The sequence below is a fragment of the Neolamprologus brichardi genome, chromosome 12 (assembly GCF_056152115.1).
Source record: "Neolamprologus brichardi isolate AB-2024 chromosome 12, ASM5615211v1, whole genome shotgun sequence".
In the NCBI taxonomy this organism is placed as follows: domain Eukaryota; kingdom Metazoa; phylum Chordata; class Actinopteri; order Cichliformes; family Cichlidae; genus Neolamprologus; species Neolamprologus brichardi.
Window position 1 is genome coordinate 4,884,094 of NC_142115.1, and position 27,346 is coordinate 4,911,439.

The following is a 27,346-nucleotide window of genomic DNA, read 5'->3' on the forward strand; positions in this document are numbered from 1 at the left end:
GAGCCCAGCTCTGACAGTGAAAATCGTGAAAATCATCAAATTAGTCTCATTAAATTGTCTGTTAACATATTTATCGAAAAATATTGTGCTTTCTCCGGTATGATTACCTTTTACATGAACCCACTAAAATATGGCATGTCATGTGGTCTTGGGGGCCCCCTGCTGGCGTAGTGTGGCCAAACCTAATTATGTTAGTAATTGAGATAATTAACTGAGTAATAATAGAGACATTAAACTGCTAATGCACTGATTGTGAAGTGAATGAGGCACAAATTAAGAATGTTAAACATTTTTATTTATACCGTACGATGCAGATTTGATGAAGAAGATGAAAGTTAGTTTTCTTTTATTTGAACCAAACAGTGCCTCTCTTTCAGTTAAATATTGTTCAGGTTACCAGTCATTGTTGACGAAATACTAAATAATCCTAACGCAGACAGTCTGTATGTTCAAAGAAATTTCCTCCGTATTTTGACTTATACAGATGAAATGTAAAATAATAGCCATTTTCGTGTATGAACATTTATTAATTAGACATAAATTAATAGTTTATATTATTAAGATTATTTCAAAATTACACCATTAAATTCATTAATATTTATTACGTTACTCGTAAAAAAAATTAAATGAAACGCAGTTGTAATAACGGTACAGTATTTCTTTGCAGGCATGTCTCTAGCCACCATCGTCCCGTTCTGGGTCCTTTCATAATAACAACATGGCTGCGTTGTACAGAGGCAGACACCGGTGGAAAAGGATTAATTGTTTGCACATATTTTCAAGAAAACTGACAGGTGAGGTAAAATTATTATGTTGGGACAACATGAACAGGTATTTAAATTTGATGGTCTCAACAACTGAAAGCGTTTTCCTGTCAACAGACAGAACGGAAAATGTCGCCAGCAACACTGGAAGACCTGTTATTTAATGTTATCGGGGTCATTTCTGTAGCTTCTTTAACTCATGGTCACTTTATGTCAGTTTTAGTTTCTGTAACACTGGAAAACGCTCTTTTTCATGGTAGATACTGCGCTGATGAGTAACTGGCTAATTCCTGAGAACTCGTTGAATTTTATATTACAAAACATCACCTAGTTGTTCAAACACTCGTTAGTTAACAGTTAGTGTCTCAATACATGATAGCACTGTCAATATAGATGCCGTAAAATGCTCTAACTACACCCTCATTTGTGTTTTGGGGGAATATTTATACGGTCAGCAAGAATAACGACAGCATGTTTACTTTAAGATTAAATTCAGACACGACGTTTCAGCATAATAATAATTAATATTAATAGTTAAAGTTGTCTTGTAAAATAATTCAAGTGGAAAGGAAGGTAGACTGCTGTACCTCCCGTGGACGCTGTTTAGTCTAAACGCCCACACCGACACGTGACGGAAATTTTTCCGAACCAGGTCAACTGAGGAATGTTTTCAAATCCAGTGTCACGGTGTACAGAAGTTCAGCTTAAAAGTGTTTTATTGTCAATACAACAGTAACAGATCCATAACCCTACTGATAACATAATTCTTAGAAGAATCACCAGACACCCCACAAAACAGGGCGCAATCACAATACTTCACTCACTCAAAATGTGTTTGGCAAACAGCAACACTGATACTAAAACCTGCCATAAATGTTGCAATAAGTCAGTCTGGAGTCTGCGACTGAATGGCGTCAAGTTTCCATACAGCCATCTTCTGTGATAAATCATCAAAAATCACATTTTTGTTGCTGTCTGCACAGACAGAAATTCACACGTACTCAGTCTTCCTTTTCTATGGAAACATGACCAGCTGGCAGCCAGGGTTGAGTCAAGACCCCTCAAGTTGTGCTTCTGTCTGCATTTATAAATTAGACAGCAATTATTTGCAAACCTTGACACTCTCTCTGTGAGTCAGGATATGTCCACACGTACCCGGGTATTTTTGAAAACGCAGATTTTTCTATGCGTTTGCACCTTTCGTCCACACATAAATGGCGTTTTCGGTCACTGAAAACGGAGATTTCTAAAAACTCCGGCCAGGGTGGATATTTAATAAAACTCCGTTTTTGCATTTACATGTGGACGAAAACGCAGCGTCAAAGATGTGCGCCTTTCTTGACGTCACAGTGTGCGCCACGTTATTGTTTCGGTGAAATGAATCTCTACAATACTGTTACTGTTAATTGTACTCTCTGCAGTGTTTAAATGCTTACATATACACACACAGTTACTGTCCCTCCACACATACGACTCGGTTCTGCTTCTATGCCCCAGCTTGTTTACTTTTTCCCACCGAGGCTTCTAGACTTCTGATTGGCCAACATTTCTACACGGTTAGGAATATAGCGCCACCTGCTGCTTTGGCATGTTCCTAGCAGCGTTTTCCTTCATTTCTGCCTTTACGTGTGGACGGGATTATTTTTTAAAACGGAAACGGAAAATCTCCGTTTTCAAAAATACCCGTGTACGTGTGGACATAGCCTCAGACTGCAGCTGTTTGCAGAAAGGTCGACTCCTATCAGGGGACCTGTGCAATCACCTTGGAATCACAAATGGTCTTGAGCATGCAACACCCTCAAGCTGTGGCCAACAATTCACCTCAAGTTCCAGTCACTGAAAATATGTGAAAAAATTCAATACAGTCAAGAGTCAGCCACCATTTTTATTAATTATTATTATTATTGTAGATGCAAGCTGTTTGCTGTCCTTTTTGCACTTATGTGACTGAGTCATTAGCTCGTTTAGATGTTTTTTATTCAAGCCGATTGAATGCAAGTTTGCTCGACTGTTATTATCTCAGGATGGCAATGTGGGAGATGGGCCCTCTAATTTGCAGTATTTCAGTTTATTTCTTAAAATATCAATATTTGTTGTTACTATATCCCCATGTAAAATATCACAATAATATGCTGTATCAATCCCCCCAACTATCCCACCCTTCATAATGATACTGTGTCTACTATTGATTTTATATTCTCATGCAGGGAAGAACGACTATGACCTGTTGGTTATCGGTGGGGGCTCTGGAGGTCTTGCCTGTTCCAAAGAAGGTGAGGTGTTATCCTTGTTATTCCTTAATTTTTCCAGAGGCATTTTTGAGGAACCTGCTAACAATATGATAACATTTTGCAGCGGCACAACTGGGACAGAAAGTGGCTGTGTTAGATTATGTGGAACCATCTGCCAAAGGTGAAGTACATTTTGCAGAACATAGTTTTTCAGTTATTTCTAGCAGCTGAAACACTGAGATTTACAGATGAGACTGAGTGTATTTCACTTTGTCTAACAGGTACCAAGTGGGGTCTTGGTGGTACGTGCGTTAATGTGGGATGCATTCCTAAGAAGCTCATGCATCAGGCTGCTTTACTTGGGACTGCAGTCAAAGATGCTAAGAAGTATGGCTGGCAGATCCCTGACACAATCTCCCACGACTGGTAGGTCTCACCCCAGCTTAGGCTACGTTCACACTGCAGACGAAAGCGCATCAAATCCGATTTTTTGACCCTATGCGACCCATATCCGATCATGGTGTGACAGTGTGAACGGCACAAATCCGATATTTTCAAATCCAATCTGGGTCACTTTCGTATGTGGTACTGAATCCGATACATATCCGATGTTTCAAAAAGCGACTGCTGTGTGAACGGTCAAGTCGCATTAAATCTGTTTTTTACGTCACTGACACAAGACAGACGCCAATTATCAGCGCCGGAGAAGACATCGCGAACACTTCCTGGCCATCCGGTGAAACTGCTGGGAAGACAACGTTGGAGAAACGTAAACATTTTATTTGTACTGTATAATCTGCAGATTCTGACAGAAATCTGCAACTATCCTTTGAAGCACCGCTCCTCTAAAACAGCAATAAGGATCATTATTAGGTTATTTACATTAATATGTAAATAACAAAATAACTTAAAGCAAAAATTGGGAAACATAAAGTCCAAAGTCTTTATATTAACGGCCATCTGTCAAACAATACTGTTTGCTCTGGGTCTAAACAGAGCGCGTTGTGTGTGACGTTGTGTCTTCTTTTGCGCATGCGGCCGCTTTGAGCGTTCACACTAGAGCGCGTTTGCTGTTGCATTTTATCTGTAGTGTGAACGAGCAGACAAAAAAATCAGATTTGATCAAAAAATCGGAATTGAGCATTAAGACCTGCAGTGTGAACGTAGCCATAGTTGCTCTTATGTCTTACCTGGAGATAGGAGCACAGAATGAATAGCTCAGTGGCACCATCTAGTGATGTAAGTACAGTAAGACAGGTTTAGGTGTGTCCTCTTTTCCACTGCAGGTTTGTACTCATTTTTAATCAATAAATTCAAACTTCCTTAAAAAAAGACAAAATTAAGAAATAAAAAAATGCATTTAAACTTTACTTGGTCTGTCTTTAAAAAATAACTTCTAAAGTGTTTAATATCCCAGCAGTCTGGGATATTAAACACTTTCTTTTCCCTCTTTGCATTGTTTATTGCTGCAGAGCTGTGGTTGGTTTATAGCATTACCCCTGGTGTGTTTTCCAGGCCCACCATGGCTGAGGCTGTTCAAAACCACGTCAAGTCGCTAAATTGGGGCCACAGAGTTCAACTGCAGGACAAGTGAGTGACAGCAGATCAGCTGTTATCATTATTTAACTTACTGATTTCAGTGATGTTTCAGTTGGTTAACTCTTTTAGTAAAAGACATAGTGAGTCACTCCTCACAGTCTATTTGCTTTTTTGCAGCAATAAATGTTAATATTTGAAATAATCGTGGAACTCTTAATATAACTGCGTATGTTTTGATTGTCTACAATAATTAGTGCGTAAAATAGATATGAAATGTTTTTCACGTGACACTCTTTATCCCTCCCTGTTAATTTTCCATTCTATACTTTCCATAAGATAAATATTTACACACCAGCCCAGTTCCATTTTTTTCTTCTTCTTCATGGCGTCATATTGCTGAAGGCTGTACATTTCTGTTACACACACCACACAGCTGAAGGATTGATCGTCAGTGACCACATGTTGATAGAGTGACTGGCTGTAGGGCAAACAGGTGTTAACCTGTGTGAATGTGCTTCAACCACAAAGCTTTCAATCCGGTGAGATCATTTGTTTGGGCTCGAGTGTTAATGTTACTTATAGGAATTCTTTTTTTTTTTAAATAACAATTAGCCAAAACGGGATGTTTTTTAACTACAGGCAAAGCAGATACAACATGCAAGTGTTTGAACAGATCCACTTATGCTGCTTCGTGTTCTGCTTCAATAAAAATCATTTAATACTACGTAAAAAATAAGTATATTGTTTACTGTTTTGCAGGAAGGTGAAATATATGAACCTTAAAGGAAGTCTGGTGGATGAGCACACAGTCCGAGGACTGAGTAAAGCAGGGAAGGAGGTGGGCTGCAATATTAACTGAAACTGGCTGTTGGTTACTGAGAATATAACGTGTGGCGTATATCCCATTTCAACAGGTTAATGTCAACATTTCTTTAAGTCGTTTAATTTTTCTTGTTTTCGCTGGTATATTATAAAATGTACATTTAAGTAAAAGAATGTTAGTTTCGATGTCTCGTTAAAGAGGATCTGTTATGATCATTTCCACATAAGCCTTGTTTAGGTTATACTAAACTTTGGTGCTGTACATCATCAATGGTCTAAAATAGGGATGCAACAATACCAATTTTTACAAACCAATACGATACCGATACTTGGATCTGAGTACTTGCCAATACAGAGTACAAAAACCGATACTTCTACCACACACACACACAAATGCAATGAATTGGAAGACAGGTTTTATTTTATTCTCTGCTTTTTTAAATTATTATTATTATTATTATTATTATTATTATTATTATTATTATTTTCTGATAAAAAATAAAATCTTAATAAAAATGACCACAAAAAAATTTCAAGTGAAAAATAAGCACTTCTGTTAAATTATTGCAGAGTCTCCACATTGTAATTTAACAAAATACCACTGAACTATTGGCACTGTCTCGAGCTTTCAGAATAATAAATAAACACTTCTGTTTGGAATAAAATAAATACAAATTAGGTTTGAGAATAAAATAAACTTTTAAATTGTTGCAGAGTGTCCATATTGTAAACAAACAAACAAAATAACGAAAGTATTTGGCATTGATGAACTCCTCATCTGCCGGTGGATCATCAGTCCACTGTGCCGTTAAACCAAGGACTGACATCGCACACACTGCTTGTCTTTACCTCTTCAGAAAGTTTTGGCACCATTATCTCCCTGATGTGTGGGCGGTTGGGAATTTCATATCACAGCTCGAGTATGCTGAGAAGACGGTGCAATCCTATGTTTTCCACGACCGGCATTGGCTGGTCATCCAGAGCGATAAAATGAGTCAGAGCCTCTGTTATTTTAACTGCCCGTGGATTTTCTCTTGACATTTTTCATCGCTTTTCCAAAACCTGAGTTAAAGTTGGCTGTTCCACACTGCTGACATTTTGTTTAGCCTAGCTAGAGCAGCCTCCAGTCAGTGTTGCCAACTCCTCAGTAAGGAAAATCGCTATTGGCTGTCCTAAAAGTCGCTAGAAGTCGCTAAATGACATCATCACCTAATTTGCATAATTGGTCATGCTAATGTAATTGTAATCTATGTTGTTGGAGAGAGAAATAACATCGTGGAAGAGACATAAAGTGAGTAAAAAACGTCCTAAATGCAGTTAGAATTTATTTAGAACTACAAATTAAATTTCTTTTAGCAATTATTGTTTTTTTTAATGTCACAATTCCAACCCTGCTCCTTTACCCGGGCTTGGACCGGCAAAAGTGACCCGAAATAGGCACTCTGGTGGAGTTACTTTGTGTGTGTGTGTGTTTATAAGTAGTTTTAAACCTTGTGATCCACAAAACAGCATAAGAGTAAAAGAGTAAAAGAAGAACTGACTGCGTTACAGCACCTGCTGCTTGTTGAGAGTAAAAGCGATATGCGCTTTCACGTCTAGGGGGTCTGAAAACTCGCTAAATATAGCGACAAAGTCGCTAAGTTGGCAACACTGCCTCCAGTTTCTCTTTTTTATCTGGAGCTGCCAGTCTGACTCGTCTAACCCTGTGCCTGTTTAGCGCGGGATGTCCCCCTAGTGGCCAATCTAAAAAACTACAACGGAAATGACAAGCCACCCTCTGACTAATGAAATAAGTTGGTATCGGTTCATGATATCGGTTAACTTTTACGAGTATGAGTACACACACATTTTACAGTATCGGCCCCAATACCCGATACCAGTATCGGTATCGGTGCATCCCTAGTCTAAAACAAGCCTTTGTAGTGCCCTGCTTTCCTTTAATCCAGCTTTCTTCTACTTGGAAACAAAAGAGTTTACAAGCGTCTGTCCTCCTATTTAGAGCTTTAAGCCTGACTTGATCATATTAAGGAGATGCTCTATCTTTAACATCACACGCAGTCAAGAACAGAGAAAATATGTCAGAAATGGGGTGTGTACAGTGGTCTGAATTTTAGTCGTGTTTCAAATGAGCATCTTATGGTATGTATATATCCATCAGTCCATCCGTTCTCTATTGCTTATCCAATTCAGGGTCCTCGGGGGGGTGGGAGCCTATGCCAGCTACTATAAGGCGAGAGGTGGGGTACACTCTGTATATATGATGGAAAATATGGAAGACTCACAAAGAGCGCTGCTTCCATCAACACCATAATGCTGAATACTGCAGGGACCACTTGCTTTCATTTGACATTTCCTCATGTTTTGAAGGAAATGAACAAAAGCTGTTATTTATCACTTCCCTCTCCTCTTCTATAGACCATCCTGACTGCCAAGAACATCGTGATCGCCACAGGTGGACGGCCCAAATACCCCACTAATGTAAATATGCCACAGACCTAATATGCTACACTCAAGGAAACTGTTCCCCCTTTGTTGTGTTTAACATTATCTGCAGACCTGTTGACTGATAGATTGATATTTTCGTTCATAGCTTTAACTGTTGTTGCAGATTCCTGGAGCAGCGGAGCACGGCATCACCAGTGACGACATATTCTGGTTGAAGAAGTCTCCTGGAAAAACGTGAGTGCGCACGAACACGCGTCTGTGTGGCCTCCAAATAACTACAGGATCGTCGTCATCGTTCTCTATACATTACGCTACAGCGAAAATAGAATCGCCAACCTTTGCAGCTCTCTCGCCGCTCTACCCACCGAGCTACCTCGCTCGCTGACATGGCACATCTCGCCTGTCACGCACTGTAATCATTCATCGGGGACATGCAGTTTGTTTTTCTCCCTTCCTGTCAGCCTGTCCTCGCCTCATGATTCAGATTAGCAGTGTGCATCCTGACCTTTAGAGAACAAGGCCTTTAATCCAGCCATTTAGTGCCTGTCACCACCTGGTTAATTGGTCTTTCCCTGACGTTTCCTCTTGGCACATCGCGCAGATGGTGACTAGTGGTTGTGGTGTACCTGGCTGCGGAGGTTGTTTGCTTTGTGATGATAGATAAGCAGAAATAATTATTCAGATAATAAAGCTCCATATAAACATAAGCATGTAGTTATTAACTGTTCATATTTACATTTTTTTTTTAATGTCGATTTTATTGGTTTTGTGACTGTAGCAACCTGTTGCGTTGTCTTGTTAAACACCATCAAATATTTGTGTGGGAAACTGAATTATCCACTCAGAGAGTCCACTTGAGCTCAGGAAGTCCTTTGATGTAAGGGAGCGTTGGTTAATGGAGTCCTCCGACTCCCCCGCAGGCACACAGTTGTGCATTAGCATTAGCATTAGCCTCCTCGCAACAGGAACTTAATCACACACCGTAGCGTGAGCTGAAGGTGTCGTCTTGTCGAGGCATCAGCTGTGTAGGTGAGGTCCGGGAGGTTGTTGCTGGAGGCAGAGCTCGTGTAGAAGGGGGTTGATGGGTGTCTAATGGACCTTGAAGCAAACACACACACAACTGACAGATCTGGCTTCGGGGCCAGAGTCCAGCCCTACCTGGCAGCCATCAGCATGCTATCAGAGGAAAACAGTGAGCATGTGCCAACAGGACATTGTGTGGCACAGTATTTGGGTTTTTGTAGTGGCTCCAACCTTGTTCTGTGTTGTGTAGTGGACCACATGTAGCATGAAGAGGTCTTCCGTGTCTTTTTAGAGAAATGACGCAGTTGCAGAGCACAACATGTCAGAATGAAGCCTGAACATAGTCATGGATAGACCCACATACGATACCTGCTTCTGTACAGAGACAAAACTGTCACTTGATCATTTACGTGAGCGGTTCTCAAACTGAGAGCAAGTCTGTGGTAAAAAGCAAATTTTTCTTGAGATAGAAACCCCACTGATTTGGTTTCAGAGAATTTTCAAATCCCCACTCGATACATCATCACTTGTATAAGTCAAGGTCAATGGTCCTCTTTTGGGCCAGCTTATTGTCAACAGTGTATCCCTGTGCTGTGACCTAAATACCAGCCCTGCCTCGCACAGCTCTGCAATAAAGTGCAATAATTGGGCCCAAAGAATGTATTTTAACATCACTTTCCCAAAGTCAAAGGCCAAAAATGTGTATAAAAACACAATTCTTTTTCACAATTCTTAATGTAAACCCTCAATTAATATTATCTACATCCATTCATAGCTAGAATGATAACTTCCTTTATAACTTCCCCACATGGATCCACAGCTTTAGTACTTTTGCTGTTGTACAAACACAGTTTTATAAAACTGGCCCAAAAGTGTTAACTTGCACCCACAGTAAATACACAGTACTGCATTTGCATTATTCTCATAAATACCTTTTATTTTAAATGACTTCTAATTCTGATAAAAAGTAGGAATTACAGAAAAAACAGTTGAAGCTAAAATGCTCTTATTCTGTTTTTTTCCTCAGTTTATCAAAGTAAATGCATCAGTTGTTATGTCGAGGACTTTAATACTGAAATGCTAGTTAAAGGCAGTCATACTGTTACATTGTAATCCAGCTGTAACCTTTGTCAGACTCACCAACAACAGTATCTAACATGAGAGAGGAGAAGATATTGTGGCCAACCTGAAATACTTTCAGGACAAGTAAGCAGCTTGTAATGAAAAATATCAAACTCCTACTGTCCTTTGTAGCAATATCTGCCGACATACTCAACAAGGACGCAGAAATATCCAAATGTGTATCTTATTCCTGGCTTTTGAAGAGCTGCCCAAGGTTAACTGCAGCCACCGGCCGCTGAAAGCACAGCTACTTCCTCAGGAAAAAGGCCCCATCAACGCGCTACCACTGCGATCAGGAGAAAGCCTCAAGCAATGTACATGTTTCTTGGGTGGCTCCCTGTCCAACTTGTCACTTTAAATAAGATTAAATGCTTTGAATTTTTCCTTTTATTACTGGATTTTTTTGTTTCTTGTTTTTAATCATGGCGATACTCTGGCCTGTGAACCTAATGCATGTTTACTAGGCTGATGTGAATTTCACAACCTCTGGTTTCCCCTCAAACGTTGCCATTATTGAAGAGGGTCAGTAGGGTTGGAAAGGTTCAAATCATCATCATCCTTTTAAAGAATATTTTGTATTTTTAAAAGAATGTGTTGCAGCTGCACAGACCAGTCAAACGTACTGTCAAACACAATGGAGCAGAAGAAGAGTTGTGATGGGGGGGTTGGGGGCTGGAACCAGGTTCTCAGTGATGAAAGTGTGGAATCAAGCTAAACCTCTTTGCCTAATCTTCTTTAAGCTACTACACAATACATGTTAAGTGCAGGTGTGCATTGCGTAGACGTGGGGAACATGGGCACTGATGCTTTCAGTGGTTAGTGATAGCACGGACAGGGGTAGGATGTGCCGCAGGCAACCAGAGCTGTCATGTGGAGCAGACGTAAGGGAGGAAGGTCTGTTTTGTGATGCTAAAAGGGGCCTCATCCATGTGGGTGATAGCCTTCACTCAGCAGGAAGATGGGTGGACTTGAGCCCTGAACATGGCACACCCCATCTGCGGGGATTAGCCTAAACGCCGGCAATTAGATCTCCTCAACGCTACAGATCTCAGCGTGATTACAAGCGTGATTCATCTGGACCACACGCGAGCACACATAGTTTTCACTGTCGCTGTTTTCTGCATTTTCTTCACACGTCCTCACTCGCGAGGTTACGAAGTTTTAAAATTCCCCACCTGTCTAATTCAAGGATTTAAAGTAAAAACATTTTGAGCTTTTAGCTTTGGATTGGTTTTGTTTGATTTGGCCAAAGTGAGCGGCGCAAATGATGAAATGTATCTTTATTGCATTGTTAGTTTTGCTAAGAGCTTCTCTGTATTTGTGTTTTGCAGACTTGTGGTCGGAGCCAGCTGTATCCTTTTGTCTGCCACAGAGCTGGTAAATGAAGCCATTGTGTAAGGCGTGCTGATCATCAGCTGGCAAATGGTGAAGTTGTTGCCTTTCGGCATCTAATAAAATAAAAAAGCTCTAGTCCTCAACCTGATGTTGCTCAGATGTAGCTCTGGAGTGTGCAGGCTTTCTCAAAGGCATCGGCTTGGACACCACAGTGATGGTTCGCAGCATCGCTCTCCGGGGTTTCGATCAGGTACTGCTCTCTGAACCAGGTTCTGTCTACTCTGGGCATTGTGATAGAACATTTTTCCATGTTTGAATTTGGATGTTCTCTTTTGGTTCGTACAGCAAATGGCAGGTCTAGTGACAGACTACATGGAAGCCCACGGGACCAGATTTGCATGGAAATCTGTCCCAAACAGAGTAGACAAACTTTCCTCAGGAGCCCTGCAGGTCACCTGGACTGACACCCAGACAGGGAGCGAGCACAAGGACACATTTGACTCCGTGTTATGGGCAGTTGGTGAGTTTGTGTGTGTTAGAGGGACATCTTGAAGATCAGATGGAGATCTGGAGAGTTAGAAACTCATTATGTGCTCACACAAGTTAGATAAAGATTCTAGACTTGACCTCTACCTGACTGTTGTGAGCCTTGAGTTCCTTGAAAACATATTGGCCTTGATTCTGACATAGGCCAATATCAGTCTGATCTCACAAATGTGCATCTGGAAGAACAAATTCCCATATACACACTTCTAAATCTTTCGGAAAGCCTTCCCAGAAGAAGTGGCATCATATTAAACCCTATCTATTAAAAAGGGGATGTCAATCAGGTTCATATGCATGTGACCGCAGACGAGTGAATACGCTTGGCAGTATAGTGTAACTCCTTATTCTCTATTTTGCAGAGCTTTTACTGAGACTACATTTAATAGTCTCTCAGTGTAACCACATATCCCTGCAATGAAACTCTGGTGTTACTGTTTTCTCACTGCCACCGGTTTCTCTGTCGTCTAAAATAGAGTGCAGTGTCAGCAGATAGCACATGAATCAAGGCTGAAAACAAAGTAATAAAGACTGAGTGATGGGAATGGCCAGGGGAAGTGTTAATCACCCACTCCTGGCTCTCTGGTTGGAGGAGGGCAGGATGCACCCAGGCACAGGGTCACTACGTTCCCCTCTTTGTTCTCTATCTCTGCTCCTTCCTGCCCGTGCCAACCTTGCGGAAACCAACCTTGCATCTGTCACTGCCATCCCTACTCGTAACCCTCCGCCTGCCATTACCAGCAGTCCTCCTCCTCTTCCTCCTCCTCATCTATTCATGCTGTTTTCTATCATTTCACTTCTGTTATACCAGCAGCATGAGTAACAACGGAAGGAATAACCGTCCATCAGGGCCACAATTGTGGGTTTGTTTGTGTTGCATGCTTTCAAAGGCAACACTCTGCTTCCAAAAAACTGAGCAGAAAAGTTTTGAGTGTTTGCGTGAGAGAGGAGGGGGATCCCTCGGCTCAGTGCGTGTGACAGCAACGAGGATGTGCGTGACCCTGCAGCTGAGATGACGTTCTTTCTTCCCTCCCGCGACTGAATTCCCACGTCGTCCTCTCAGCGTTAGACTTATGGTGTGAATGTTTCCACTGAGCGCGTGTATCAGCAGACACTTGTGAACATGTGAGAGACATTGCTTAGCTCATGTTTCCTTCTTTGTTTAGAGCGAGAGTTCAAAGCCTTTACATTTTAGAACTAAACAAAGTGTAAAAATTAATTTACTCCCCATTCCCCGTACACAAAACCCCTCTGTATTTTCGCCTTGTTTTTATCGTCTTCACATTTTTCACTATTTGCAGTAACACTGTAGTTTTAACGGGTTTCCAGAAATTGTCAAAGTTTCCTCTCTTTTGGTGCCACTAGCTGAAACCCCTCTGAGGCCTGTATCTATATCAATGACAGCTTTTGTTCCCATACAGTAAAGTGAGAACCAGTAACAATGTAGCTTCTGCTCTTTGAAGTGTGGATGCAGGAGTTATGAGTACAAGGCCACTTCCCTTTACTGCTGCCTTACACTAGAGGCCAGGCAGAGTCCCAGGCCTCTGTGGAGTTATTAAAGGCCAGAGGGGACCAGGGGACCGTATCACCACAGTCTACCACATCCTTCTCTATGTCCATGCCTCCCTCCACCTTTCCCCCGCTCCTTCCTGACCTCATGGCCGCCGCTCCTCTGTCCAGGTGTGCCCACAGAAACACACCAGGAAACAGAACATTTGCACATTTCCTGTCATGCATACAGACAGTGGGCACATTAGTCTTCTTCCTCACTGTCCTCTGCACTGCTCAAGGATGTCATTTGAAAACATTTCTTTTTTTCTTTTCTGTTTTATGAGATTTTGTTTCAGTTTAGTTTCTTTGTAAGTCTTCAGTTTAACCCCATATGGAAAAGATATATATAAATCTTATAAAGTTTGTATCTGTCTTGTGTGAAACTTGTATGAAAAGCATACAAGAGTAAACACAGATTTAAGATCCCTTGAAAAATTATATAATGAAACTTGTATGTTTTGGATACTTACTAAAACAATATATGAAAGTAATGAGAAAGTGGCCACTTTCATGAGTAAATCATGTAAGCCTTATATGATTTACTCATGAAAGTGGCCACTTTCATGAGTTAAGTCATATAAGTTTTTACTATTTCTTTTCCATATGGGACACTGCTGACCTGCTCCACTTGTATGAGCGTAATTTGATCCAATTTGACTGAAAGTGCTGGCAACACAATCAGCTAAGCCCACAGTTGTCATCACATTTCAATTAAAATGTTGCTGAAGTGTGATTGTTGCAAAAAGTTACATGTGCTCACATTTGACCAGCAGCTCTCGACCCTCTGACCGTGTTCTGAGGTTGGCAGAAAACATTTTGTTCTTACAGGATTCTGCAAATTAAAATACTCAGTGAGGAAATTGGTCATTTTTAAAAAGATGTTCAGTTTGGTGTTAGAGCAGAAGCTATACATACAGTATGGGCGGTCACATTATAGTGTTAGATTTGAGTTTTACACATATAATTTCTTTCTTATTTATAGAATAAATACATTGAGGTGCTCTGGGTTTTTTTCTAGTTACTCTGTATAACCTTTCATCTTTGTTTATATGGTTTATGTTAATAATCAGGAAAGCATCCAATCTTATTTTAACTCTTTTTATATATCTGGTCTTTATGCCTGTAACTGCACAAGTTGTTTTTTTTTTTTAATCTTTATTTTGAACATGTTGAAAAAGTACAACAACATAGAATTAAAAGAGACAAATGAACAAAGCAAAACAAAAGGAAAACGAGCAACCACAACTACAAATAACTTTCATGTTCAAAAAGGAGCAGGAAGAAGCATAAGCTTATTTAATCCCACCCCTTTTTCCACTATCTAGTAATCAATAGACTACAGAAATACCTCCTTGCAATTACATTATATGTCATGTGTATTTTTTTTTAATATATATATACATATGTTTCTATCTATCCATACATACGTATATACACATACGCACATATACACATTTTCAATAACCCCAGAAACACCTCAAAGGATACACAACCTACAGATAAATAAGTTAAAATAAGATTGGATGCTTACCGCTGAGAGTTTATTGATAATTGGTTTTTATTGGCCAATTTGGACAGTTTTTCATTTTAGATTAATTGAGAAGTGCTTTTATTTGTCAGTTGCAGTTTCCCACAACTGAGATGACAGACCTTGCCGACCGTACATACAATACACAAACATCACACACAGATATTATGACACCATAACACAATGAAAAGCACAGACAAACATGGGAAAATATTCCAGTGTGAAAATATTTTATAATCTAAAGTATACAGTAACTCAGTGACAGACATGTATTTATGTCGGAGAGATGAATCTTTTGAAACAGGATATAGATCATTATCAGAAGTCTCTTTGTAAGCAGAACTAGACTAAACAAGTGAGAAACAGTAAAATTTAACCTTCCTAAATATTGTCTGTCTGCTGTTTTATTACCATATTTACAGGCTGGTGTAAACTACTTGTTAAACCTAACTGGTTAAGTTTTACCTGTTGACTTCTGAAGATTCTCGTCTAATCTTCCAGCTGTGTCAGCCATATCGCTTCATGGCCTTCAGCTACAGATTTGTTAGGAAGTCTTTATAAAGTTTTTATAAATCTATTCATTCCTAAATGCAAATATGAAATAGAGTTGCCATAGTAAATGCAGTTAAATTACTCATGTCACATGTGATGACACTTTTGAAATTACACATTAATGAATTAAGTCGTTAATAAAATACATTTGTATATCACAACTAGTTTGTAGTGTTTTACTTTATACTTGTAAATACTAATTGGGACCTGATGTATTCCTAATTTTAAATTAATAATACAGAAATTAAAAATTGAATAGAAAAAACCTAATTTAAACAGGAAAAAGATACAATGTCTAAGTTTTGCTACAAATCACTACAAAATATTCCAACTCAAGAATGACAAGTATTGCAGTGTTTGGGTCTCACAGGACAGGAAAATATTTACAATTCCGTCTCTCGGGAATAAGTAATGACTGGCTAACTTCCCTGACTCCTCCTTCGCTGTGCTCTCAATCCCATTAAGCCACACATGCCGTAGAGCCCTAGACAGGTCCCTATAGCCCACCCCCCCCAGTCTGAGAGGAAGGGGAAGGACGTTGTTCTTCGGCTCCAGCCAGGAAAAAGAGTCTCAGGCGTTTGTTATTTTTGCTGTCCGATAGCATCTACATGGGCACCTCAGGACTGGGTGTTTATTATTGCTACCCATGCAGGTTGCAAAAAGCTGTGCTGAGAATGGGGGAGCATGTGGTCCATGCTCCATCACCATGGAGACTTGGTGTTGACAGCATCAGTCAGCCATCCCCCAGGAAGTGTCAGAAATTGCACCTTGGGATGTCCCAAGGGATCAGGGGGATGCCCATGCACAGCTGCTCATCAGCTGACCAGACTTTGAGTTTTTGCCTTATAATCACTGGTAATGGTACTGTTTAAAGACGTGTGATTTATCCAATAAAAGGCAATCTTAAACCTAGAGATATTAAATATACAGTGATGTGAAATGGAAAAAATATCCTATTTGAGATGCTAATACAATTATTTAATGAGTTTCTCCTAAATTTTTATTAAAGATGTTCAAGGTCCTTAAAAATGTCAGTGTTTTTTGGTGTTCTCCTGCTTCTGTGCTGCCAAACTTAACTATTAAGCAAGCACACAGATTATTAGTATCTAGACTTCTCACAGAGGTCCAGTGTAACGGCTGAAACTTTGGGTATAAAAATGTAACTCAAGTTACAGGTTTTTTTATATATACATATGCAGTAGTAATTTAATAATGCCCATCTGTTGTTGTTGTTGTTGTTGTTTTGCTAATATTTCTTAATAACTTCAGGTAGAGCTCCTGAAACCAAAGCCCTGGGCCTAGACAAGCTTGGTGTTCAGCTCAACAAAGAGACGGGGAAAATAGTCATAGGTCCTGATGAGTCAACCTCGGTGCCAAACATCTACGCTTTCGGTGACATCGGAGAGGTAAGCTTTGTCAACAGCAGACACTGCTTTGTTTAAAAGTGGAGAAACGGCACTATGCTACAGTGGCTGAAAGTCCACACCAATCCCAATAGACTGTATAATACTTTGCATAGTTTAAACAGTTGGCCCAGAGATGCCTCAGTTCTGTGATGTTCACAAAATATTAACATGAAGTTAATGTAATTCTGTGGTGATCACATGATTGTATGTCAGCAAAGTACGAGCTGGTTGTTGTGATTGAAACGGTACAGCTATTATTTCTTATACTGGTGTTTACTGGAGAGAAGACGAGCTAAAGTTGGAGCTGTCTAAGTGGATGGTCAAGAGCTTCTCTGAACTTGCAGCATTTCAAGCAAAATCTTTTCCCACAGTACAGAGAAGGTCCAGGTTTATTTAAAAATGACACCAAGTGGACTTAATAAGGGACTTACTTTTCTCTTGGTAGGTTATTACTTTTAAAACAGACACTTCAAACCAAAAGCACTATTAAATGCATAAGACTATATTTAAGTAATATATAAATAAAATATAAAGTAAGAGGCGAGTTAATATAGAAAATAAATAATTTCTAGTTTCTTCAAAATTACAATTTGACTATAGAAACATTTGTGTTCTTGTATTTTATATATATCCTGAGTCAGAAATGAAATTGAACATGTACTAACTTCCAACTAATGCTAATATAAAAATAAAGATTTAATGTAAAAATGTTTTACAGTCATTCTCTTTTTATAAATACTTTGTAAATTTGTCCACACCGTACACTGTGGATGTTAAAGTTTTCTAGAATGGTGGATGTTTAGTAGGTAAACACTTGATTACTACTGACACAGAAAGTATGAATGCTGAAAACAAAATATTTGAACCTGCCGAGATTAAAGGAAGGAACTGCAAAAAGGCCATTTTTTGAAATAAACCTTCACAGCCACATCACACAAGATCAGATTAGTAAAACTTTAAGAACAGCAAGAAGTCTTTTTTTGTAAGACTTCAACAAGCCAGCTTATATTTAAAAGCTCTGAAATGTAAGTGTCCACTAACAGCAAGAATACAGCATTTTTTCATTTTGCTAAAAAAAATTAATAAAAATATAACTAGTAAAAAAAAAAATTATATATATATATATATATATATATATATATATATATTAGGGGTGCAACGATACACAAAATTCACGGTTCGGTTCGGTTCGATACTTTGGTGTCACGGTTCGATATTTTTTCGATACAAAAAAAATGTTCATACCTTTTTATTAATTTGTCATTTATTAAATTTTCACGGCACATTCTGCACCACCTCTCTGTGCGTTCATCATTTGTTTGAAGCCAGCTCACCTCCTGCAACCACTTTTCCGAGAATACGCGCTTCTTTTGTGGTTCGGACTCCTTCTGACATTTCTTTGGAGGTGGAGGAACATCACAGTAATTGCTTAAAGGAGCTTCTTCGACATCTTTAAAAGTTCTAAACAAATGTCCGTCCTCCTCCTGAAAATCTTATGTACGCAAACACGCGTTGCAACTTCTTATCTTGTGCGGGTTTTTATTTTGACAGCGAATGCGCACCTGCGGACCACTTATGTGCAGCCCTGGTTATTTAGCTCGTCATATTGCAGCCACAGAAATTCTTTTGTCCATGAAACCATAAAGCTGCACTTTCTTTTTTCCTTATAGTCTGATTTGTCATAACTTTTTCGTTTTGTGGTAAGCTTTTCTTTGGCTGTCACTTCTTCACCCTGACCTGTCTTATTTGGCTCAGCAGAACTAAAATATATATCCTGCTGCTTTTACACACGCACTTACATAACGCTCAGCGATTCTCTGCGCGATCAACCTCTCACATGTTTAAGCTGCGGGAGATTTCACTTGTCATGTTTGCATAGTAAGCTAACGATTGATAAGACGATGTCAGAGGAATTGGTGCGCAAATTATCATCACTCACCAATCAGTGCTGTCGCTCTCTATACACAGTTCACGCGATTGCAAAGTGAAAGCAAAAAACAAGCGCAAATTCAAACGCGATTTCAATATGTCACATATTGACAGTGGCCGATGCCAATGACATAATTACCCAGCTACATTTCCGAAAGAATGCAAAAGCATTGACATATAGTTTTCCTTCCTACGATAGGCCGACGGGCAGGGCAGAGATAGATTTTGGTAGCCCGACTGGAAAAAAGCCCCAGGACGTCGGGCTAGCGATTTTGCGAGCCCTGTATCTGATTGAGGAATCACTCATCTTTGGAAAAGAGAGTTTATTACAGAGAAATGTCTCTTTCCAAAATAAAAGCTATACTATACGCTTCTTCTGGGCTGTATTCTCAGCAGCATATTAAACATATCAGGTCCCCATAAGGAGAATCATGTGCTAACGGCTGTCTAAATGACTCGGGTAAAGATTGTAGCATGCCTGCTTGTTTTTGTCTGCTTCCACTTGTCTTTGCACTAGGATGATGTCGGAGTAAATGTGCAGTCATATTGGTTGTGTTCCCACTAGTGCTGTCAGCGTTAATCTGAAATGACATTAACGTCACAACACGGCAAATCTCCGTTAACGAGCTACCGCGGATCGCCTCATGAGTGGGGCTGGAAGACGTCAACACATTAACGAGCTAACTGCGCTAACACACTAGTTCCCACCAATTGAGCATTGCTGGCACATCCAACATACTGTTTTACTTTAGTCCATGACCTTACCTTCAGGGTCATACATCACATGAAAACCAAAATAGTTCCAAACGCCAGATCTGAATGAGGGTGGGGGAGGTTCAATTTGCCATGTTGCAACTAGCCTAGCTTCTGTCTCGCTAGCTTGCCCTGCGCTCAGTGAATCTGTGTTCGACTACTCCGCCTAGGCTGCACTGTCGAGCGCAGATCCACTGAGCGCTCAACACAGATAGCATCGTCAGAAGGAAAGTTGATAAAATAAATTAAAAATGTTGTATCGTTCGATACATATGCGTACCGAACCGAAAGCACTGTATCGAACGGTTCGATATCGATACGAGTATCGTTGCACCCCTAATATATATATATATATATATATATATATATATATTTTTTTTTTTTTTTAAATTTAATTTATTTATTTATTTTTAGCAAAATGAAGTTGGAAGTTAGTACATGGTCAATATATATATATTAGTACTACTTGAGCATAACGAATAAAATAAAATTATTAACTTGAATCCCTTTGATGTTTGCCCTTCTCTACTGCATGATCACTGCAGACAACATCATCGCAGAATGCATCCCTTTGCACCAAATAGCAATATTTTCTATGCGAAGTATAGTTTGAAAACCCTTTCTGCCATTTATTGTTTCCGTGTGGACAAAGTGGATCTCTGTGCATTACGTACGTGCCAAACATGTAACTGCAGGACCAGAGTAACCTCCAGGAAAAGAAAGCTTTTCTCACATTGTACTATAACACAAACGGTTTAATGAATATTTTTTTACAAACTGCATGTTTTCTATCTTGAAAGTCATAAAAAAAAGACAAATAATTTGCATGATTAAAATTTCGATAGCTTCTTCTTTTATTTCATTTTTCTATATTACACTATTGCATCTTTATTCATTCAGTTTGACCTACAAAACTGAGCTGAACTCTGATGAAGTGAAGGTGCACAGCGAGCTGGGCTTTAACAAAACCAGCACTGGGTGTTCCAAACTGAACCAACCGTGTTAAGACTAGTTAAACCTGCAGCATCTAATGTGTTGGTTTCCCCCACCCCCCAACCAGCTGTACTTCCTTCCTGCCTCCAAGCCTTGTTGCGCACACCGGCAGAGCTTCTTTTTGATTGACAGCTGGCTGTGATCAGTTGTGCTGCACCCTAAACTGACAGTCAGCTTTACACAGCATTTGAAAAGCTCAAGGATTGATATCCCTCCCAATTAGTCCAGCACTTTGATTTTTTTTCCTTTCCCCCTTCCATCTGAGTGCCAAGAAATGCATTATAATGACACATGCCGTCTGGTGTTTAAACACTTACTGGAATACCAGAGAGCACGGCTGCATACATTGTAGGAGATGCTTTTGGACAACAGGATGTGTGGTGGTAATTTAACAGGTTGAAGTCATGCCTTTAGAATTGCCCCGCAGCCCTACTGCTTCCTGCTCACTCCAGTTCTACGTCTGTTTGTGTATGTATCCGGAGCTACGCGCTTGTCTCTTTTGGCATCCTTTCAAAACAATAAATGCAAAAACACAAAAGCAGAGATTGTTTTTGTAAGTGAGACAGTGTAAAGGTGTAGCATTTGTTACTTGTGTCACTCTGTGGATTTGTGCTAATGTATTAATGTTACTGGTGCAAACAGGAGATCTCTAAGATGACTTAAATTTCCAAGACACACTGCTGAAAATCACAGCTGAGACTGACCACCTGTAAACCAATAAAGACAAGAATAAAAGTCTGAGCACAGAATGTGAGGAGGACATGTAGACGAGCCCTTGAATCTGTGCTGCATTGTTAACTGAATACAGAAAAATCATTGGTGTATGCATTGTAAAGTTTGCATGTGAAGTTCTGCATGTCGGGCTTATAGAGTCAAGAGCCTGAAGTGGAATTGTCTGAACTCGCATGTCACTGGTATGCTGCTGTACGATGGGCAAGAAAACAGCACCTCAGTAGCTGAGTGTAGATTTGCCTGTAATTATGAGCGTTTCTGCTCAGTCTAAAAATGACAGTCTGAGCAAGACTGTCAGGGTGGAGCACAAATCTTGTTTTAGAGCTGCAGGAACTGGAGTCGTATACTGGACATCGCAAGTGTGGGCCTTTAAAGATTTATGTTATTTTACTTTCTCAGATTGCGAGCTGGCCTGTTCAATTTGCCTGGTGTGTGTGTGTGAGTGAGTGAGTGTGACACAGATTCATTGAGTTCAAATTTTCTTCTGCTTTAGGGGCGTCCTGAGTTGACCCCGACAGCCATTAAAGCCGGAAAGCTTCTGGCTCGCAGACTGACCGGTCAAAGCACTGAACTCATGAACTACGACAACGTAAGATGCACAGAAGTGCAAAAATATACATACACGCACACACACACACACACAGAGCACCTTTCTTGCTTGTTGGGCCTTTTGCATCTATACATTACGCTTCTTTTGTGTGTAATTATGATCATTTCTGCTGTTTCCGTGGTTGGAGTCTCTTATGTACTCCCCCATCCACCCTCATATGATTCATAACATAATGTGTCAGCATTTTCCAAAACATCATCATTCTTCTTCCTATGTATACTCTATCATCCATCAACAAGTCTTAATCAAGGCTTTATTATGATTGTTTGGGTTCGCATCCTACAAGAGACTAACACAAGACCAAGACTAATAAGCTGCCGTCTATTTGATGCGATGTTCACACCATATTAATCTGTTTGAAATGTGTCACTATTTGTATAATGTAGCATTCTTAGCCTTTTTTTGGGGGGAAGATTTGACATAAAAAGCAGAGTATTGAGATTATCCAACCCAAACGATGTCCACGATAGAACGGACATTTTAATTCTTGGACTTTTTCAATTCTGTGTGTTCTTATTTTGTGTGACAGGTGCCCACCACAGTGTTCACCCCTCTCGAGTACAGCTGTGTAGGTTTGTCTGAGGAAGAGGCTGAGAAAAGGCATGGAAAAGATGGAATAGAGGTAAGACTATATGCTATTAGCAGCTCATGGCATATATATATATATATATATATATATATATATATATATATGTGTCCACATTTAATTTTATTTCATAGGTGAATAAATATATGCAGGACTAAGCATATCTACAGTCCCCTGCTTATAGCTAAAACACACTAAGCACTAAGATTAAAGACATTAAATAGATTAGAGCTGAACATTCTTCTAAAACCTCTCTCAGGGTGTGACTGAAGTGTGTTAACCTTTAGATTACTTAAGATGTCACTGATGGTACTAAAATAACTTAAACCTTGACATAAAAGGTCATTTAATATAAGTTTCATGTGTTTAATTTAAGCGGTCTGTAAGGTGGTCTCCCCACACCATTTGTTAATGTAACAACTGCTGTGGCAACAAACTGCATCTGTGTCTATACCTTTGTGTCTTATTTTCTGGGACAATACTCGATGAATAGCTGCGTCTCACACGCGCTCAAACAGAACGACACCGGCAGAGCCCAGCGGCTCGTTACTGTCAACATTCTGCATTATAAAAAAGCACAATGGCCTCTAACACCTAAGCAAACAGTGGCACACACAGGTACACAAAGCCGTATTTTATCTGTTTGTGTACGTGCGGCGTGTGCCAGATGATGGGCAAAAAGATCATTGATAAACGGTTTAGCCGCCGAGCTGGGTGCTGCTGGAGGTGAGTGACAGGTGAGCAGGAGGCCTGATTGAGGTGTGTATGGGGTGATGACAGGCGGGCTGAGATCTGAGGAGAAACTGCAGCACCGGGCCCCGACAGCTGCACGGTCCTCACGACTTGTGTCGGCACGTTCGACGGTAGAATGAAACGCGCTAATGCACATGTCTGTGAGGACTTTGAAGTCTGTATCTAATTCTGATTAGCGTTCAGGTATTTGTTGCATTGCTGGAATTGAAAGTTTAAAGTATTTTTACCTTTTCAAAAGAAGAGATCATCATGACTCTTGCCTTTTAGACTGATTTCAAATAATTCTATATTTCTGTTTCTCCTTTTTCTACGATATGTATAGATCTACCATGCTTTCTACAAGCCCCTAGAATTCACTGTTGCAGAGCGTGATGCCAGCCAGTGCTACATAAAGGTAAGGCTCGGCTGCAGACTTTCCTGTTGGTACTTTAAACACCATATAGCAGCTGAATAACTGATGGCTTCTTGGCTTCAGGTGGTATGTGAGCAGGGTGGCACTGGGAAGATCCTGGGTCTGCACTTCACTGGTCCAAACGCTGGAGAAGTCGCACAGGGCTTTGCTGTGGGCTTCCAGTAAGTTAATACGTCCTCAATCCTCTGATCGCTCTCAGGAGCCTTTTCAATGGACCTACAAACACTATTTTTCTCTTCCTGTGGTCCTCGGTGGATTTAACTGTTGATTTGAAAGTTTTGAAAACTTTTTTTTAATGAGACAAAATATGAGGATACGGTGAATCCATGCCGAATGTCAGTAAAAGCAACTTGAAGGGACTACTTGTTTTTGTGTTTTAGGTGCGGGGCGACATATTCTCACCTGATACAGACAGTTGGAATCCACCCCACCTGTGCAGAGGAGGTGGTCAAGGTCCACATCACTAAGCGCTCTGGCTTGGATGCCACAGTAACTGGCTGCTGAGGTTAAGCACCTCGGTCTCTGAACACACAGCGAGCACGCAGGCTCCTCGGGGCGGAAGCAGAAAGTTAGTTAGCCTAGGTTTATCCTCCTCGTTCTCCTCCTAGCTCTCCATTTCTAGAGGGCCCGCTGTTTACGCCGCTGAAACCTGTGAATCAATGTCTCTTCACAGGCAGGTTATCTTCACTGAGACAGCAAGTGATAACCGCAACTGTTATCATACAATCTACACAAACGTTGCGTACATGCTCTAAAATCACCCAGCTATAGATGTGAGGTTCACGAGAGGCCCGCTACAGAGCGAGCGTCTTTTAAATAAACAGGCTCATCAATCAGGATTACGGCCCGCGGTGAGAATTTTGTTGAAACCGCACGAGAAATGTAGACCGGGTCCGAGCGTTCTTCTGAATATATATATTCTGCAAATATTGTTGTTTCTCTGGCTGTACTTCCTGTCCATTAGTCTTGTAGGTGACACATACCATACACCCCACCCGCCCCCACCGTGACACTGATGGATGGCCCCAGGGCCTTCGCCACAGCGACACCGTTCCATTTCCCATGGACACACACAAATAGTCGACGGGGCGCCTGTCAGTCAGCCAGCAACCTCCTGGGCCGGGGCACCTCTGCTTGTTTAGGGCCCAGCAGAGACCTTTCGTTTTCCCTTCTGTGCGCTCCACCATCTACATGCATGGAAGCAGAGCAGTGGAACTACCAGTGCGTGCTGTCAAAAGCTGTATGGATGCCACATCCCAGGCACGGAGAGCTCTATCTATTAATTAGAGTGCTGTGAGTGAGAGCTTTATTACAGCTGCAATACTCAGCCTCACCCAGAGGCGGCACTGTTGCACTCCAATTCTCCCCCCTTTTCTTTTCTTTTTTTGAGAGGAGCCAAGAATGAAAGACGGGATAGTCAGTGGATAAAACATAAACCTGAATACATTCAGGCTGCACATTTAATCCCTTTAATCCCTATAAAAGATATGTGCTTTTGAATGAAGCTGTAAGCAGACTGGCTTTATTGGAGCCAAGCTGATAAGGGTTATCTGTTGTGTATTTACATGGATGGCAGGTTAGTTCTCAAGAGTCATCACCTTTGAAGATAAGGTGAGTTGTTTATATCAATAAAGCAGTAATGGACCCCCACAGTTTGCCAGTGTTCGAGTTTTCAACCTGCTGCCTGCCGTAGACATCTTGGATTTATTAAGTAGATGAGGAGGGAGGAGGCCTGTCAATAAGGAGGCTTTGCTACAGAAATGGAGGTGCCTAAGAGGAGGGTGCTCAGGGTAGTTTATTTTTATTTGAAGTCTAATCTGCCCAGTCTGATTAATGATTCCGATGAGGGGAGTGACAGCGTGCCAGGAGATGGAGAGATGAAAAAGGGAGAAGGAGAGAGAGCTTCCAGGTTTATTTGGACCTGGGCTGGAGGAGAGAGAGAGAGCTTCTGCCCTGGTTGGGGAGGGATGAGGTGGGTGGTGGTGGGGATTCCTGTGTGCTCTGTTCAGGGCTGAGGTGCTGACTGAAGGACCCTGACCTCCGCTCAGCAGGAACAGCTTGACTCTATCACTTCGAGCACAGAGGGCTCATATGCTGCGGCACTGCATGGCAGGGGCCTTTGGAAAGGGAAGGGGGGGGGGGGCAGAACCGTCCAAGCAGCCAACCAACACAACGCAACACCGAGCGGTGCCCGGGGTAATTGAGTCCATGTTCCTGTGCTTAACGAGCCACTTCAGAGACCCCAAGGGTGGGCCCAAGGCAGCGTGAGGGAAGTCGTTGAGGCCATCAGTGTAACTGTAATGTCTGTTTGCTTTTTACCCTCCACTTCCCTTCTGCTTTGTCTCATTTGCTCTGTTATTTTACACACAGTACGGCTGTTCACACGCACAAAAATGAAACGGTTTACTAAACCTTTCTGTCCAACTTAAGCCATTTCTTTTCGTTGCTGATCGGTCACTCAGGGCCAACGTTTTGACCAGTTAGCCTCAGCTGTGCTCTGCAGGGGGTCAGGGTTCAACTTTCAGGTCAGCCAGCTAATGATGACCCGCACTAAAAGCCAAAACTGGAGAGTGCAGGTCTGATGTCACCTGGCTGCAAACGTTAGTAGCTGTAAATAGAGAAGTGTCATTTTCTGTTAAAGCTTTGTGATACATAATTTATATGTAAAGTAATAACACATTTGGTTGCACTGTCCCTAATAAAATAATGATGTCCACTGATTTACTGCTATGTGCCTTAAATAAATGACTCATTGGTCACAGAAAGGGGGAAAGATCCACCTGAAAGCATTTTTAAAAGGATATTGGAGAATTTTGGTGAATGTTTAAGCTTAAAGAAGTCAACATTAGTGATGGTATAAATCTGAATCTGTGGGTCTATCGGAAAATAACCTCCGTGGCTCAGTGTTAATATCAAGGGATGGTTCCACTTTGACCCTGAGTTGTCTCTGCTGACAGGCACCTCTGCTATACAGCCCTGTCACTCAACCCTCTGCACCAACAATGGCAGAAATTCCACTGTGTTTGTTTGGTTAAGGACCGAGCTCTCCGAAAACCCCTGAACCTCCCCAGGATCCACAGCAGCCTCATTCACCCTAGGAATGAAGTCGGTGTCAGTCCTAACCCAGACAGTGGGAGTAAAGTTCACCCGCCGTCTCAAGAATAGTCAGCCCCATTTAACAATTGTCTCTCTTCTGCCGTTCCACAATAGAGCAAACAGGCTAAATCCACCTTGAAATGCACTTAGTAGAACATGTCAACATGCCAGGGTGCGCTCAGTCCTACGCTCCGTCTTAATCCAGCCCATTGAGCACTGACAGTTCTCTGTGAGTCAGACATTCACGAAGTCTTTGTCACTTCAGGTCTTGAGCTCTACCATCCAAAGCTGCTGGGAGAGCAGAACCCCTCGTACGCATGTTAAAACACACTTGCTGGGTATGCGGCCTCACAACGAGAGCAAAATCCTCGGGAGGAGGGGAATTGGATACATACCTTGTGTAAACATGAACAAAAAAAATGACGCTTGGAACAGAAAACAGCTCAAAACCTAAGCGAGGATTATCTTGAAGAAATGAATAGGGGCCAAGTATGACTGCCTCTTGTACTGCCTGTATCTGGCTCAAGAGCTGTCAGCCTTAGTTGTTGCCTGCAGGGCCCGGATGGAGTGCAAGGAGTACGATGAGGGGAGGGGGGACCCTCCAAGCTCACCAAACTGGTC

At 41.0% G+C, this 27,346-nt stretch overlaps 1 protein-coding gene across 1 annotated transcript; it reads left to right on the forward strand.

The window, feature by feature from the left end:
• Nucleotides 1-702: 702 nt before the first annotated feature.
• txnrd2.2 (thioredoxin reductase 2, tandem duplicate 2) lies at nucleotides 703-26,349 on the forward strand. The gene is made up of 17 exons (XM_087848929.1): nucleotides 703-794; nucleotides 2,972-3,037; nucleotides 3,120-3,176; nucleotides 3,277-3,421; nucleotides 4,511-4,585; nucleotides 5,294-5,372; nucleotides 7,772-7,834; nucleotides 7,965-8,035; nucleotides 11,278-11,297; nucleotides 11,440-11,531; nucleotides 11,627-11,801; nucleotides 16,725-16,861; nucleotides 21,762-21,857; nucleotides 22,408-22,500; nucleotides 23,540-23,611; nucleotides 23,693-23,790; nucleotides 24,010-26,349. The coding sequence occupies exons 1-17, from the start codon at nucleotides 719-721 to the stop codon at nucleotides 24,137-24,139; spliced, it is 1,545 nt and encodes a 514-aa protein (XP_087705055.1). The 5' UTR covers nucleotides 703-718; the 3' UTR covers nucleotides 24,140-26,349.
• Nucleotides 26,350-27,346: the final 997 nt, after the last annotated feature.